At 40.9% G+C, this 17,690-nt stretch overlaps 2 protein-coding genes across 2 annotated transcripts in view; both read left to right on the forward strand.

Moving 5' to 3' along the window:
• The first annotated feature begins 2,028 nt into the window (after positions 1–2,028).
• The window catches only part of LOC119807409 (acylglycerol kinase, mitochondrial-like), a 78,258-nt gene continuing 62,596 nt past the window's right edge, over positions 2,029–17,690 (forward strand). Inside the window, exons 1-4 of the mRNA XM_042054573.1 lie at positions 2,029–2,131; positions 3,151–3,223; positions 4,030–4,069; positions 9,881–9,960. Coding sequence (XP_041910507.1) covers positions 2,029–2,131; positions 3,151–3,223; positions 4,030–4,069; positions 9,881–9,960 — 296 coding nt within the window. The remainder of the gene's footprint in view (positions 2,132–3,150; positions 3,224–4,029; positions 4,070–9,880; positions 9,961–17,690) is intronic.
• Positions 12,218–12,740, forward strand: LOC119806449 (zinc finger protein 431-like; the record flags this gene model as incomplete). The annotated part of the gene is made up of 1 exon (XM_038318175.1): positions 12,218–12,740. A coding segment is annotated over exon 1 (384 nt), but the record flags the coding sequence as incomplete, so codon positions are not given.

Raw genomic sequence — 17,690 nt, forward strand, 5'->3', positions numbered from 1 at the left:
CTGAGTTTGTTAACTTTTTCTTTACCCATTTTTACTCAGGAATATGACTGTGATGGATTTGATGCCAACCATTGTCTGTGTAGCTCCTTGTTTTTTCATATACTTATATATATATACTTTTTAGTTTACTCATATGCATATATGTATAAGTAGTTTATATACTTTCATGGCATCGAAATGCAGACAGTTGACACTTAGTATTATTATCCATAGAATATTTTCCTCCTTTATGTTTTCAGGACTTTCGGGAATTTCTTTCTCATTTTGTACTTGAGAGATTTGAGACGATATAAATTTTCTTGGTGTCCGTCATAGAGAGGCCAGGGAACAAGAAAAGCTGATGTCCATGAAAACAGAAATACTAGAGTTGAAGGATCTTGTATCCTTTCAAGAATCTTTAACATTTGCCTTGTCACCTTGGTGTTCTAACCTGTCACATTGACCATTTTTTCTGATCCCTAAAGAATTGAACATACTTTAGGAAGGAAAGATTGGACATTCTTCCCAGCAGGCTGCACTTCCCTCTGCTGGGTCAAGGTCTGTCTCTTAGGCAGAACTGCTGTGGCCACTGTTTTCGCCCATGCAGCTGAGGCCCCTGCACAGTCTTTACCTGTCTGGAAGGGATCTGGGCATGCAGAAGGGGCTGAAATGTGTAGTTGGAAATGGCTTCCCCTCCGTAAGAGTCACTTGTAGCTTTGCTGCCATTTTCCCCCCATCTCTCCTTCTCCATTGACAACCAGTGAGCAGAGCCCCTGGCAATGTGATGACTAATTATTTTAGGAAGCCTGAGTAAGGCGCCATGGTCGCTGTAAACATCTAAACTTGAAATCTGTTTTGTGCAAAGCAAAGGCAGTGTTTGCATGCACCAAGGGAAAACTGGTGATAGAAATTGCTGAACAATTTGCCTCTAACTGTAGTGGGAAATACTCTTTTCGGAAAATAAGATGGATCAATGTAATTCTTCTCTCCATGTAAAGTTGTTATTGAAGTAACAACTTATCTTATTTTGCAGTCCTAAAGTAATAAATAAAGCATTTATGGCTTAGAATAAATTGAGAGCATCCTATTACCTGTAGTATCAGGCAAGTTCATATTTTTTAAAGCCTCAGGCAGTAACATCAACAGACTCTTTTTCTTCCTTATTTTCTAACCCAGAAGCATCTAATTTCTTTCTGTCAAAGAGCCTCCATTTTGCTTCTGAGTATGTCTTTAGGGACCCTTCCTGATATGACTACATTTTGGAGGACCTCTTGTAAATTGTATTTACTATTAGTCCCTAGGAGGCACCTTGCTGTATAGACAGAGCATGGGCTGCCAGTTGATGTACAGTCAGTTTTCTATAGGTCTCTGGCTCACATTTAGACTCTAGATTCATTAGGTATCTGGTATTCTCTGACACTAGAACAGTTCCTGGGCTCCATGGTATCAGAAGGTTGGAACTCCCTGCTTTGGTTTTGAAGAGTCCTGGGTGCATATGGTGCTGCATGTGCATGTGCACACAGTCTGAGGTCCTTCTGACCTGACAGCATAACCCTGAGTGTGGGTTTTCATCCTTGCCCTTGGCTACACTGCAGAGCTGTCTCGGTTAATCTGCTGGTTCAGGATTGCCAGGTACTCATACAAGAATAACCTTCAGTTTCCCTTGAAGCATAAAGTGTGCCTTTCGAGCCCAGTGAGCCAATTTTCCTGTCCAAACATTTGCCACTTATTTATTAACAAGTATTCATTGAGTTCCCACTGTCTACAAGAGTCTGTGCTGTGGGTTTAGCAGGAGTAAATACTAGCAAATTATCCATTATTTAAAGAAGTTTATAATCCAGGAAGGAAGACAATATGGAAAGTTTCATGTGTGGTAGGTGAAGGCAGGGCTGGTTTTATATTTGGTCTTTTGTTTTTCTCCATATTGTGTTAGTTGTTCTTCATCACTATGACCCAAATAATGAACAGAAACAACTTGTAACAATAGACAGAAATTTTATTTTGAATTGCTGTTTCATGTGGATTATAGTTCATTATGATGGGAAAGGCATGGCAGTGGGAATATATGGTAATGAATCAGAAGGCAAGAGGGCAGCTGGACCAAGGACAGGATCACTCTCAAAGCCTGACCCCATAGTGAACCCTCAGTCAGGTAGGCACCACCTCCTAAGGCATCATAGCTTTGAAAGCAGCACCCCATGCTGGGAACTGTGTGTCTGAAACATGGACCTCTTAGAGATATTTCATATTTAAATCATAACATCTGGGAGAGAGAAAATGACCAAATTCTTAGAGGTCTGAACATATGTACCTTTTAGGAGAAGCAAAACAAGAAACACAAAGCAATATCAAAGGGATCATGAGAAATAAGGAAAACTTAACCCTTTTCCTCAATTCAATCTTTCTTTCTCTCTTTCTTTCTTTCTTTCTTTCTTCCTCTTTCTTTCTTTCCTTTTTTATATATCTTTCTTTTATTGAAAATAGATTCTTTTCTCATACAATGCATCCCGATTGCAGTTTCTCCTCCTTCTATCCTCCCAGTTCTCCCTACTTCCCCTCTCTTTCCATTACTCCATTTCTGTCTCATTAGAAAAGAACAGACCTATAACAGATAACAACAAACATAACAAAATAAAATGTAATAAAACAAAGCAAAAGCCATCGTATCAAAATTGAACATGGCAACCTAACAGGAGGAAAAGAGTCCAAGAGTAGGCAAAATAGTCAGAAACCCACTTGTTCTCACGTTCAGGAGTTCCATAAAAATAGTAAGCTAATAGCTGTAGTATATACACAGAGGACCTGGTGCAAAGCCTGTTGTTGTTGCTTCAGTCTGTGAGTTCACGTGTGCTTGCTCAGTTGATTCAGACGGCCTTGTTCTCCTGGTGTCCTCGCTGACCTCCGTCTACTCTTCTGGCCTCCTCTTCTCCAGGATTCCCTGAGCACTGGGGGGAAGTGGTTGATGGAGACCTCCAGTTTAGACTCTCTTTCCACATAATTTCTGGCTGTGGGGTCCCTGCATCTGTTCCCATCTGCTGTAGGAGGTAAACCTCTCTGATGACTAGATAAGACACCAAGTGATCTAAGTATAGCAGAATATTATTAAGAATCGTTTTATTGATTTTCTTTTGTAGAACAGTCATATTTGATTTTACCCGTGTGTAAGTGCAGGTATTGAAGACTGGCCTTGGCAGCAATCAGAGCCATGTAATGTGCTCTCCCCACATATCGTGGAGAACTTTCTGTAATTAAGCACATGATTACATTCTGATAGAATATTTTCATTTTTGGAAGCCAAACTGTTGCCTCTTATTTCCATTCGTGATATAATAGAGTATCTGATAGAGATATAAAAAATGGGGGACTTGGGTAAAATAGTCGTAGAAGCAGCGAAACATCAAATTTAGCTTTGGCAAATGACCATTCCTTTTGATAAGAAAATACAAGACACGTCTATTAGTTTCCTATTGTTACCTAATAACTTACAGTTTAACAAACCATCGATGTTTATCTTACTATTTTATGGGCTAAAGTCCAAGGGTTGATAGGCCTGCCATTCCTCCTGAGGCTCTCAGGGGGAGAAGCTGCTTCCTAACTTTTCCAGCTTTACAACATTCCAGGGCTCTTTAAATCTTCCATCTTTAAAGCAGCAAGTGACCACCCTCCCAGAGTCATGTGTGTTCTGACCACGGTCAGAAAGGCTGCTGTGCCTAACAGACCCTAGGGATAAGCAAGATGTCCTCCCTGTCCTGAAGCCCTCAGTTTCCCTGCACTTTCCTGTTGCTATGCAGGGTCACAGATCTTCAGGTTCTGGAGATTGGGCTGTAGGTGTCTCAGGGGTCTAGGCCGTTGTTCTGTCCACCAGAATGTGGAAATAGCTAGCACAAGCTTTCCTCAGAATGTATTTCCCTAATGTGCTTCTGATTTGCATCAGGTCTTTTAAGAAATCTTCACTAAAGTTACCTTCCCCCGCCTAAGAACCTACCAATTCAGTTTGGGTCTCAATCTCTAGCAGTGCTAATGCTGGGTCTCTTTTGTTTGCTTTGATAGTGATAACCTGCTAAGAAGAGCAGCCTGTCAAGAAGCTCAGGTAATGCCATTTCCTGTGATATAATTAAGTCGCCCCTTATCTCTGTGGTGCAGGAGAGACAGCTCCTCCAAGGGACTCACACGGAGTCTCACATGAGTGCAGTTTGACTCTCCCTCCACCTCCAGACGGGTCAGGCTGTCAGCCAGTTCTGAGTAGGATGGGGAGTCAGCATCTGGAGAAGAGCGGTTCTGACTCCCACCCTTTTAGACTTGTTTACTTCGGGATCACCCCCAAGAACACATAACTGGACTGGCTGAAGAGCTGGGAATTGGTGTCTTTTGCAGTTACTCTTGAAGATGTGGCTAAAGCCTGAATCATTCCTGATTGAATCGCCCCCAGGGATAACGGTTCAGAGCAGATGTTACCTCTGAGAGCCAAGTCTTGTTAAAATTGTTTATCCTCCTTTTAAAGCCCGTCTCCCTAACATGACTGATCCATGGCGTCACATTGCTGTCCAGTTCCCTGGGATTCTGCTTTAGCATCCGTTTCTCTGACTGTGGTGATGATAGCTGAACTGCAAACCTTTCAGATTTAAGACCCTGGTTTGCTTTCTTCCCAATGTGTAGTTTATACCCTGCAGATGGAGTTCTGTGACTCAGTGCCTTTTTGTTCTATGCCATTTAAGCTTATGACGTCAGAAATGTCTAAAGAGATGTGTGAAAGTTAAAATGACAAAGAGAACACATTTAGTAGAAGTGGGTGTCAGACCTCATGTTTGTTTCTGAAGTGTTTTCATTTCGATAGATACTATTAATAAATCCTTCTTTGGTTCTCAATATGCTCTAAGAATTTGATTTTATACAGATAGACTATCTAGTATAGCTTAGAGTTGTTTAAAAATTAATTTAAATAAACTTTAAATTTTCTTTTAAAGATCAGCATGGTAGTTTAAACCTATAATTCTAAGATTCTGGGAAGCTGAGGCAGGAGGATTATCATGAGCTTACCTCCTGGGTTACATAATGAGTTTCAGGCCAGTCTGAACTTTACTATGAGACCGTCTCCCAAAAAATAAGCTTTTGGGTTATTTTTTAATTGACATAATATTTTTATAGCTGTTTGATCTCAGTATTATACTCCAATACATGTATGCAGTACTTAATAACCAAATCAAGTAACTGTTGAATATAACTTAATATTGAGTTCCAGGTAGTTTTGCTGATACATCCTCCTCTTACTAAGGTGCATCCTCTCCCTCTTCTGAATCCCATCCCTCTTACTTTCCTAGGAATAAGGTCTTGTTGGGTACTTTTCCCCACATACTGACCTCCTTACTATTCTAATCCTCCACTCCCTGGCACCTGTTTACCTCCTTCCCTGTGACTAATGGTGGGTTGATCCTCACAGCTTTTTTGACTTTTCCTGTGTTCTTTTATAGTCTAAATTACTGAATGGCTAAAATAAAAGTCATGTAATTCAACTCTAGTCTCACACTTAATCCATTATGGAACCTAGACTTGAGTTATAAGTATGGTTAGCAACTCTAGGGACTGAGAAATGAGGACAAAGAGAGGTAATTTAGTGCTGTGGATCTGGAATCTGGTTGGCCAGAGAGCTGGTGTCTTAGGATTTCTGTTGCTGTGCAGAGACTCCTTGACCACAGCAACTCTTATAAAGGAGAACATTTAACTGGGGCTGGCTTACAGTTCAAAGGTTTAGTTCATTGTCATCATGGCAGGAAGCAGGGCAGCACTCAGACAGACATGATGCTGGAGAGGTAGCTGAGTTTTACATCTGGGTGGACAGACAGTAGGAAGAGAGGATCAGACAATAGAAAGAGGTCACCATGCTGGGCCTGGATTGAGCATCTAAAACCTCAAAGTCCACTCCCCCAACAAGGTCACATCATCAATAATGCCATATCCTGTCAGTCTGTGGGGGCCATTTTTATTCAGACCACTGCATTCCATGCCCTAGCCCCCATAGGCTTGTAGCTGCATCATAATGCAAAATGCATTTAGTCCAACTTCAAAAGTCCTGTAGTCTACACACAAGTCTCAACCATGTCTGAAAGTCCACAGTCCAAAGTCTCTAATACTCATGGCAATCTCTTAACTATAAGCTCATGTAAAATCAAATTTTCTTAAAAAAATGTAGATTACATAGTTGTAACATACGATGGCGCAGGATATACATTACCATTCCAAAATGGAGGAAAGGGAGTATAGTGAGGAAATATGGGACTAAAGCAAGACTGAAAACCAGCTGGTAAACTCCAAACTTCATTTCCATGTTTGATGCCAAATGCTCTTCAGATCTTCAGCTCTCGATTGCTTTGTTGACTGAAACACTATTTTCTCTTGGGCTGGTTCAACTCCATGTTAGCAGCTTTCTTTGGCAGGTTTCCCATGACTCTGGCATCTCCAACATCTTGGGGTTTCCAAGGCAATCCAGGCTTCACCTTTACAGCTTCATACAATGACGTCTAGGCCTCCATGCAGGGATACCTTGGCATCCTGGCATCACCAGCTTTCCTTAGTTGAGTAGGGAGATCCATAACTCATTTCTTCTCTGTTTATCTTTAAAGCCAGAACTATGTGACCAAAGCTGCCAAGTTCTGCTGCTTGCTGGGGCTGTAAAATGGCCCCTTGTTCAAATACATTTTCACCAGCTTTCTGTTTTCAGTTGTTTACTTCACTGCCTAAGCTTGACTGTTCTGGAATTTCCTCTGTATGCCAGGCTGGCCTTGAACTCTGAAACCTACCAGCCTTTACTTCCCCAAGACCAAGGCAGCTCTTATAAAGGAAGCCATTTAATTTGGGCTGGCTTACATTTCAGAGATTTAGTCCACTGTCATGGTGGGAACTGTAGCAGCTCTCAGGGAGACGTGGTGCTGAGAGTTGTGCATCTGCATTGGCAGACTGCAGAAAGAGACTGCCGCATGGGGGCCTGGCTTGAGACCTGAAACCACAAAGCCCACCCCTAGTGACACACTTCCTCCAGCAAGCCACCCTCCAATAATGCCACTCTCTATCAGTCTAAAGGGACAATTTTCATTCAGACCACCACAGATAGTGAAATTCTAAAATGGAGTAGAACCAAACAAATTATGATATTTGGAGATTTTGCAGCAAAATGTCAAGATCTGAGTAAGCATAAAAAGAAAACAGAACTGATGACAGGCCAGGTAGCTGTTTTTATAAAGAAAATATCTTTTTGAAGCATTTGGAAAGTGTGTGTGTGTGTGTGTGTGTGTGTGTCTGTGTGTGTGTCTGTGTGTGTGTGTCTGTGTGTGTGTGTCTGTGTGTCTGTGTGTATGTATGGGCATGTGCGTGTCTGTGCACTTATGTCTCTGTGAGCCAGAGGTTATCATTTATATGTCATCCTCAATAGATTTCCCACCTATTTTTTGATTCAATGTTTCTTACTGAACTTGGAGCTTGCTGTTTCAGCCAGACCTGCTGTCCCTAGGATCTGTTTCACCTCCCAGCACCGGGACTGTAGACTACATTGACACTGTCCACTTTCTAGGATGCTGGGGATTGAGTTCAGTTCCTTAGGCTTGCACAAGCGCTTTATTCTCCCTTTACCCACTGAGCCCTCTCCTCAGCTCAGAAGGTAGATGCAAGATGTAGACAGATCTTCTGATGGACAACCAGGAAGGTGGTAGATTTAGAATGAGTTATTTAATACAGTATCTTTGTATAACTTTTTCCTCTAATCTTTACTTTTTAATTCTCTTCTAGAATTCTGCTGCCATAGCCCAGCTTTGTTTCTTTTTACCCTCCTGAGACAGGGTTTCTTTGTGTAACAGCCTGGCTGTCCTGGAACTCAGTTTCTAAACTATGCTGGTCTTGAACTCGCAGATATCCACCTGCCTCTGCCTCCCAAGTGCTGGGATTCAAGGCATGCGCCACCACCACCCAGCTCAAGTTTTTGCTCTTGCTATCGTTCTTCTCCCCAGCTCTCCGCTCCAGACAGCACAGTCGGAGCTCCAGTCCTGTTGCCAGTTTGAATGCTCACATTTACTTCTCTGCTTCTTGATTCCACTCAGCCTTAGAGCCAGTAGAGTAGAAAAGGCTTGAGTAATGGGTTTCTTTTGTGTATGCAGATGTGACAATTCACTGGTAACATAGATTTTGACAGGGGTGGGGGAGGATAAGTTTCAGTAATGAACTGGAAGAGAAAGGATTGTCCACTGAAAACTGAAGCCAAACGGGTTAAACTTCTCTTCTCACAGCCTCTGGCCTTGCACGTTGTATGCTTGTAATAAAGTCAGCAATATTTTCTAGAAGATACTGCCTCTAGTAAGTGAAGCAAGGTTTTATCCTAATGTAAAATGGCTTACTGTCACTGAATAGCAGTGTCCCTGTATTACGTTGCTTGCGGTGCTTCTGTTATGGAGATCATGAATAAACTTTTGTTCTTTGACCGGAAGTAAATTCTTTAGAGGATGAAAAATGTATTTGATGATCATATAATTAATATGTGATAATTATTCAGATAGTCACTTGAGTAAAGTGTGTTGTAATGAGGAGTGGCCTGCGTCCGGCTGCCCGGCTAGCTTACACTGAAATAATTATACAGAAATTGTATTCATTTAAACACTGCCTGGCCTATTAGTTCTAACCTCTTATTGGCTAACTATCACATCTTGATTAACCCATTTCTATTAATCTGTGTTCACCATGAGGTCGTGGTTTACCGGGAAAGATTCTAACCAGCGTCAGTCCCAGGCAGGAGCTTCATGGCATCTGCCACACTTCCCTTCTTTCCAGCATTCTGTTCTGTCTACTCCACCCACCTAAGGGCTGTCCTATAAAAAGGCCAAGGCAGCTTCTTTATTCAACCAGTGAAATCAACACAAATACAGAAGGACCTCCTACACTATTTCCCCTTTTCTCTAAACAAAAAAGAAAGGCTTTCATTTTAACATAGTAAAATTACATATAACAAAACAGCTATCAAGCAAGAATTACAGTTACATTATTTAGATATATTTTATCTTTTATCATAACAAAGAAAAACTATAACTATAACTAACCATTCTTTAACTCTATAAAAGACTCCAGAAGGAGATGTCCCCAGCTTGTTCCTTGAGCAGCTGAGGAGAAGGCGCCTGAACTGGCCCTATACTGTAGCCACTCTGATGATTATCTTGCATATCACCATAGAACCTTCATCTGGCCATGGATGGAGATAGAGACCCACATTGGAGCACTGGACTGAGCTTCCAAGGTCCAAATGAGGAGCAGAAGGAGAGAGAACATGAGCAAGGAAGTCAGGGCCACGAGGGGTGCACCCACCCACTGTGACGGTGGGGCCCATCTAATGGGAACTCACCAAGGCCAGTTGGACTGGGTCTGATGGAGCATGTGATCAAACCGGACCCTCTGAACGTGGCTTACATGGGCAGTTTCTTGCCCAGATAGCTCACCAACTCCATAAGGAGCTTCGATGCCCATCTTCCTCTTGAAGTAAATTAGGGCTGCCAGGATCTGATGTGCCTCATTGTCATGAAAAGTCCTAATTTATTAAAACATTTTAAAAGACCTATTCTGTAGTCTTTGAAAGATATGAAGAATGCCTATCTAACTGAAGTATATCTCTATATATCTAGAAAATCTAACTAACATGACTACAAGCTTGACTATTGATGATTACCCATTAACAACCTATATTTCCTAATTATACATTACATTTTTAAATGAACTACACAATCACAATACCTTAATCAAGATCAGAAATACATACACATATAACAAAATTAATCTCAAATTTATATCACTAAAGCAAAATCCATATCAATGTAAATTATTCATATCTATTTCAAAAGGGCATTTAATTGAAAACTCCTCTTTTTCTTTTCAGGTGTTTGGCACCCAGCTCATTCCTCCCAATGCACAAGTGAAGAAAGCCTCAGTCTTTCTCAATCCTGCGGCCTGCAAAGGGTATTTCAGCTTCTGAGTTATTCTCAAAGTGGAAGTAACAGGTTTCTGTGAAGTAACCATAGGTGAACTCATCTTCAGCAAACACCAAGGCTTTGTGTCAGCTTGGGAGTGCTCCTCTTGGGAGTGATTGTCGCTCTGCTTTACTAATTGTGTCAAACTGTCAACATAGACAAAGATGTACAGAGATGACCAAGAGCACTGTGGGCTCAAGAGGGCAGTGTGCTCTTTCCAGAGAAGGGAATCCTCAGCTGGTCCTGGAGGAGCATGTTCATTATAGGATGTGGCCTATAGGGCAGTGACCTAGGGAGAAGAATGGCCGTGTTTCTCAGTAACTGATGCACAAAGGGATGGTGGGGAGGGAATTAAGTGTGAGGAACAGCTGGGCTTTTGTTTCCAATGCTGTCTTTCTTGGTCAGTTGATTGTATGTACTCGTTGAAATGGAGGGGTACTTTGAAGACAAGGAGAGGGTGTAGAGGAATCAAAGTGATTATAAGTGAGGGAAAATCCAAAACAGAAAAAAGAAAGTGTACAGTGTTAGTTAAGCGGTTGGAAATATCAATACAAAGACACTGAGCATTTTGAAAAAAAAAGCAACTTAAAATTTACGTTTTAAAAAATAGAATGAAAGAATTGAAGAGGAAAAAAATGATGCCTATTACTTTTCCAGTGTCTAGATCAGCTATGCTTTCTGAGTCTTGAGTAATTTGTGAATATTTATTAGGTTGGGTGCTATAAAATTGAAGTCACATGACAATGATAATGAGTAGTTGGGGTCGGGTTTTAAATGTCCAGGCAAATGTCTTGTCTGGAGCAAAAAGAAGCAGGGGCCCCAAAGTCAGTTTGGGGGATATGTATGATGTTTTGGGGAAGCTTGAGCTTGACTCCACACTAAGTGGTGTGTTCACCCATTCTGTAAATTGTGCCTGATTAAGCAGATTTACCTTACTGCTAGGCTTGGTTCAGGCCTCTCCCTTTCTCTATAAACACCAGGTTTCACATTAGTAATAAATCATATTACTATGTCTTTAAACAGCACAGCGAAAATACCCATCAGTCACTGTGACCTGGTGAAAGCAGCAGAGAGCTCAGTGTGTGTGTGTGTGTGTGTATATTGTTCTGCTTCTAGAATATTCTGAGTGACTCAGCCTCCTAAATCCTCAGTTTACTCAGCTATAAAACTAAACAACAGAAGAGACACAAAACCAAAACACAGACTGTAAGAACTGCTATGCAGAACACAGATGTCTTTGTTATTGTGTTAAGTGGGATGGTGCTTCTGAGGGTTAATGTTTATAGCAAGTCCTGAGGACTGGCTGCTGCTGTCAGTGTCTGGCTGGGTTCAGAATGTTCTCCACCTCACACTCTCACTTCTCCCAAGATTTCCTCCACAGCCCCTTCCCCTCCTTTAAAGGTAGCTGTCTGTTGTGCTTGTCCTTTAGAAACCTTCAGTTTCTGGTGACAGTATTGGCAGTTTCCTTAAGATAGACTTGACTGTTGTAAGTTCCTTAGAAGTTTCTAAGGAAGCAAGAACTTGGCTGTGGGATTTTTGTTGTTGTTTTGTCTTTCTGCTCTTTCCCCCCCAGGCCACATTGTTTTTGTATTTACAAACTTCTTTTATATCGACGATTTAGGTCCCTGTTACATCTTACATATAATTGCGTGAACTAAAAGTTTCTTTTCCTTTTTTCACAAACTGTGTGTGTGTGTATGTGCACGCGTGCATGCCTGTATATGGGTGGGCACATGTGTGCACATGTTTATAGAGGCCTGATGTTGATGTGGGGGCCATCTTCAGTTGCTCTTTCACTTTATTCATAGAGGCAAAGTCTCTCAATCAGACTCAGAGCTAGCCAATATGTCTGCTGTGTGGATCCCAGCCCTGTCTTCAGAGACCTGGCTGCTATCACACCCACTGGGCACTTACATGAATTTGGGGATCAGTATTCCAGGTCTTCACACTTGAGCTTATTCAGCCAGTCTTAGCTATTGAGCCTCCGCTCCAGCCCAGATTTACGTTTTTAAAGTTAAAGCAGATTCTTGTTTGCGAGTATAATACTTTATCTAAAGGCAGGTCGAGATGCCTTTCCTGAGTGCATTTCTTCCTGTAACAAGGTGGATCCCCACATGCATGTAGGACATGGTTGCTCTGAAACTCCCCAGCTCCTTTTGTTTCAAAGCTTTTACTATTTAATGGCACGGTTTTTGTCATCATGTCCAGGTGCTAACACAATGTATAATTTATTGCACAGTTATCTTGTTATGTAGGACTGGTTTAAAACTTCAGGAGAGAGTATGCATTTGCAGAGGAGCTGGCACCATTGTTTTTGTGTGTTGTACTTCAAATGCTTCTTCAGGGAGCTGTGAGGCAGTCGTGGGTGAGCAGGGATGCCACAAAATGAATGCGGTGACCTGTGATGATGTGCATATTGACTTCACATGGGAAGAGTGTATGTTGCTGGATACTTCACAGAAGAATCTCTACAAAGATGTGATGCTGGAGACCTACAGGAACCTCACTACCATAGGATACAGTTGGGAAGACCATAATACTGACGAACGTTGTCAACGATCTAGAAGACATGAAAGCCATGAAAGAAGTCATACTGGAGAAACACCCTATGAATGCAATCAATGTAGTAAAGCCTTTTCACAACGCAAAAGTCTTGAAAGACATAAAAGAATTCATACTGGAGAGAAACCCTATAAATGCAATCAATGTGATAAAGCCTTTATAGAATGCAGAAATCTTCAGATTCATAAAAGAATTCATACTGGAGAGAAACCCTATGAATGTAATCTGTGGTAAAGCCTTTGCACACCAGAGTCATCTCTGAAGCTATGAAAGAACACATACTGGAGAGAAGCCATATGAATGTAATCAATGTGGTAAAGCCTTTACACAACATAATCATCTTCAAAGACATAAAAGAACACATACTGGAGATAAACCCTATGAATGTAATCAATGTGGTAAAGCCTTTGCACGCCACTGTTATCTTCAAATACATAAAAGAACACATACTGGAGAGAAACCCTATGAATGTAATCAGTGTGGTAAAGCCTTTACACATCACAGAAATCTTGCAATACATAGAAGAACACACACTGGAGAGAAACCCTATGAATGTAATCAATGTGGAAGACTATTCACAATAATTGATAGTCTTCGAAATCATGAGAAAAAGTCATACTGCAGGGAAAACAAACATAAAGCCATTGTGGTAAAATTATGTTCTTTATACAAGTGTTAAATTTTTGTGTACCGTAAACATTTGAAAGACTGACTATGACAGTAGTCTTTGAGTACCTCTAAAAAATATTGAGGTCTTATTATTTTAGAGTATTTGGTAAGATCTTTATACAACAAACTTGCATTCAGTTACACAAGAGTATTTTGTAGAAAAAAATTGACAGTGGCAAAAATCTGTTCAAACTTTATAGTGTCCATTGTTTACAGTGTTTGCCCCCACAAACTAATGGAAAAAATGAATTTATGAAGCCTTATGTGTTGATTAAAAGGGTCAGTGAAAGAAACACATGGTGATCCTGAAACCAGAATCAGTGAAAAACCTACACTTTGTCCCTGGAACCAAAGTTAAAGAAACAATCTCTACTTCTGGCCAACTGAGTGTTAACCCAACCATTCCCCAAGCAGAAAAACCAATGAATTCCTGAACACAAACTCCAGCAAATCTCCGAGCTTGTTCAAACTGAGGGATTGAGATATTACCAATTCCCACCCTAAAAATTTCACTGGAAAAACTCTAACCTACTCAGTTGTGCCTACTCAGTTGACAGCTGCCCTTTTCCACTCTGGCAGATGCAGGCAATCTGGATTTCTTCCACATAAATCTCTTGAACGAGTTTTGGGTGAAGATTTTCTTTTGCTGGAATAAAGCAGAATCTCTGCTTGGGAACTTAGTAGTGGAGCAGAGCATAGGAGAAACGGTCCACCTCTGCTAGGAAACTCCATTAGGGGAGCAGAGCAGAAGTAGCAACCTTTTGCTGGACCCAGAGCAGATGGCTACGTTTCTGAGGGTGTTTCCCCATTAGTTGAGTAAGGCAAAGAAGTAACAACTTGGTCCAAAACTAAGATGAAATGGGTATCTCTGCTGGAAACTTCCTAGTGGTGTGGAACAGAGCAACAATGGACATCTCTGCTGGCACTGACTCTTAGCAGGGTGGAGCAGAACCCAGTTGTAAGGTCTCTCTTGGAGGAGAGCAGGATAGACACATTTTATGGGCAGACCATTCCCCACCAGAACACAGCTTCAGGAATAACCTGACTTCCCAACAGTCAAGATGTCTTTCTCCTCACAGTTTTAGGTATTCAAGATACCTTCACTTCACAGCTGTTGGTATAGCCTGACTTACAACAATCAGATTGTCTTTTTCTTCAGTGCTGCAGGTAACCAGGGTACCTTCCCTCCACAGCTTCAACCTGAGTTCCAAACTTAAAGCTCCTAAGTCTCCACCTCATCAATCCCTGGTTGTAGTTTGAGGCCACTTGTTCATTTCCTGGCTGGCCAGACTCATGAGATAATCACACAGAAACTGTATTATTTAAATCACAGCTTGACCAATAAACTTAAGCGTATTGCTAGCTAGCTTTTTTATTTTATATTAACCCATTTCTATGATTTTATATTATACCAGGAGGCTCATGGCCTACCAGCAGGTTTCTGACTGGCAACTTCCATCCTCCTCCTCTGGCAGTTCAATGGCTTCTCATTGGCTCCACCTACTCTATCTTTTCCAACATGGCAATATTCTGTTAAGCCATTGGTTGAAAGCAGCTTCTTTATTAACCAATAAAAGTAACACATTTAAAAAGGACTTCCCACACCATCTGGTATCTGCCTTCCTGGAAGGAATAGGATATTTTAAGAGACATTTATTTCTTTCCCTTTGGTTAACAACTAGAGAAGCAGTAGACACTAGGAAATTCTAATTTCATTATGGGAAAAGATTTAACTGATGTATATAAATCAGGAAAGACAAGGTATAAATCAGAAAGTTTAAGTAAGATGGTTCAAACACCTTACAATTCTGTCCAAAAGTCAGAATTATATGTTATTATGATATTAGTGGACGTTACAGAATAGTTATTGATTTGCAATATGTAGAAAGACTTGTTTGGCTATTGAAACTGCTGAATGTATGCCAGATGATACAGATTTGGCATTATTTATTCAATTACAAGAAATAATCAGGAATAAGAGTCATCCCATTTGGGTCTGCCAGGCCCTGTAGCACAAGGTAATAATGAAATTGATCAGCTATGGATACGAAATGTGCTGGAGCCCCCAGAATGTCATAAAAATATCTCAATGGAAAAGGTTTTAAAGGAGCAGAGCCACTTAATAAAACCTTAAAGTAAAACGTGGTCAGTGTGTCATAATGAAATGGATGGGGTCTGGAGAGATGGCTTGGTAATTAAAAGCAGTCAGTGTGGGATCTTACAGTGACCTCAAGTTCTGTGTCTCAGCGTCCTGAATGCTGGGATGACAGGTGTTCAACAGCTAGATAGGAAAGTTTGTGGTTTTCTCATGTGGCAGCACCAGAGAACCCCTATGGTCATTTGGGAAGAGTTGGTGACTTGCAAAGATTGTGTCTAAATATGTCTGGTTTGTGGCCCATTCTATATTCAGGAAAAACACTTGAAGTATTAAAAGTTCATTTGCCTGCTCTTGGGAGCCTTTTCCTACTACTGGGTTACCTCACCCAGACCTGATATGAGGGTTTTTGACTTAGTCTTAGTGTATCTTGTTAAGCCGTATCTGGTTGATAGCCCTGGGAGGCCTGCTCTTTTCTGAACAGAAACAGAGGAGGGGTGGATCTGGGGGAGAGGGATGGGAAGAGGGGAAATTTTGGTCAGGATTGCTGTGTGAGAGTACAGTAAACAGAGAGGGGGGGGGGAGGGAGGGAGGGAGGGAGGGAGGGAGGGAGGAAAAAAAAGAAAAAAGAGAAAAAAAGAAAAAAAGGCTTTTCTATCATGTGGCAACAAGCCAAGTAAATAATAGGGAAATATCCTACTTATTCTTCATACTGTAAGGACATGGAAAACTTTAAAAGCTTTGCTTAGTTAGTAGCCGATTAAGACACGTGCCTTGAGCTCTTTGCAGCATCATAGGAGTTAGTTGGGAAAACCAACTATTGTCGTGAACTGACAGCTGGTCACCTAGCTTTGTGGTCTAGACAGGAGCAGAAATAACTTCTTGCGGGGAGGGCGGGGGCATGCACAGACGCAGAAGTGGTTCATACCTTGTACTGCAGAAGAAGACCATATCCTGTACTCAGCAAAATCAACCCTCTTGACCCTAAGTAAACCTGGCTTGCTGTTTTTGCCTATATATGTCAACCCCAAATGAGGAGTGGTAGCTCTCCCCACTGTGCAGCTTCGTGAGTGCTGGCTTTGAGCTCCCAACTAGCTGGACTATATGCGCGCAGAATAAACCTGGCTTTTGCATTCTGGACTTCACTGGATTCCGGTGGTTTTTCTGGAGGTCTCAACTTGGGCACAACAATACAATCAAACACCACTACTAATGGTCGTATAGAGTAAAAGCTAGTTTTAGATAAATGCTTTCTCTGGATTGCTGTACACGATTTCGAGTTTGAGCCTCTATTGGTTTTCTGCAGTGAATCATGACTAATAACTACCTTTGAAGTCTCCAAGATGACGATGGGACCCCACAAGGAAGATTCCAGTAGGACTATGATAATACCACTAAGCTAAAACACACTGCCTAAAGATCGCCTTTGGACTACAAACTGCTGAGAACAATTTTGAGGTGGCTAGCTGAAATAACCCAGCCTCACAGACTACTGTGGTCATGTCTTGAGACAAGCCCTGCACGTTCACATTATGCAGAGACTGGACAACAAGTGATAGAGCTGTCTCTCCCAGGACTTGACTGTCAACCCAACGTTTTCTTTTCAGGATTGCCGAAGATACCACCACCAAAACACAGCAGGAAGTAAATTTAAGAACTCAAGACCCACATTTCCAAGAGGTGGGCTGGATGGTTTCTGGCCCTTCACTGGGTTATGAATATTTGTGAATTTTTAGGGGGCTTGGATACAAGTTGCTATTGCTAATGGAAAAAGCTAAATGAAAGTAATTAAATTTAGGGTTCTTGTTTTCAAAACAATAAATGGGGATACAGACGTGATAGAATAAAAGAGTAGATTTTTGAAACTACTCTGAAAAGAAATAAGGGAGATATAGAAATAGGATAAAAAAGCTAGATTATTGAATCTACTTTTATACCTAAAAAGCTACTAGTTTTAAATATTTTACATTGGCTTGGAACTTTTGTATATTGATACAATTTTAGGTTATTTTTGTTAGGACATATTGTACATGGATTTTTTTTATCTTGTTCAAGATATTGTACATATACAGCTCATTTAACAATGTAATGCAAATTTATAGTCCTTGAAAATTAGAATTACAAACTATTTAGGGTAATGAAGTAATACATGTTAGTAGTTATTTACCTATTACAATCAAATTTGTAGTCATATTATGTATGTTTTCAAGGTCAAACATATTTTAGATTGAGAGGTCATCTTCAAACACTTCACAGATCTACAGAATGTGGCATTTAAGATATTTTAACAACATAGGTTCTTTTTTCTTATGACATTGAGACATGTGTGATCTTGGTAGCACCAATCTATGTCGGAGAAGATGATGGGTATTGGAGAAACTCCACATGGAGCT

The sequence above is a fragment of the Arvicola amphibius genome, chromosome 2 (genome assembly GCF_903992535.2).
Source record: "Arvicola amphibius chromosome 2, mArvAmp1.2, whole genome shotgun sequence".
Classification (NCBI taxonomy): Eukaryota; Metazoa; Chordata; class Mammalia; order Rodentia; family Cricetidae; genus Arvicola; species Arvicola amphibius.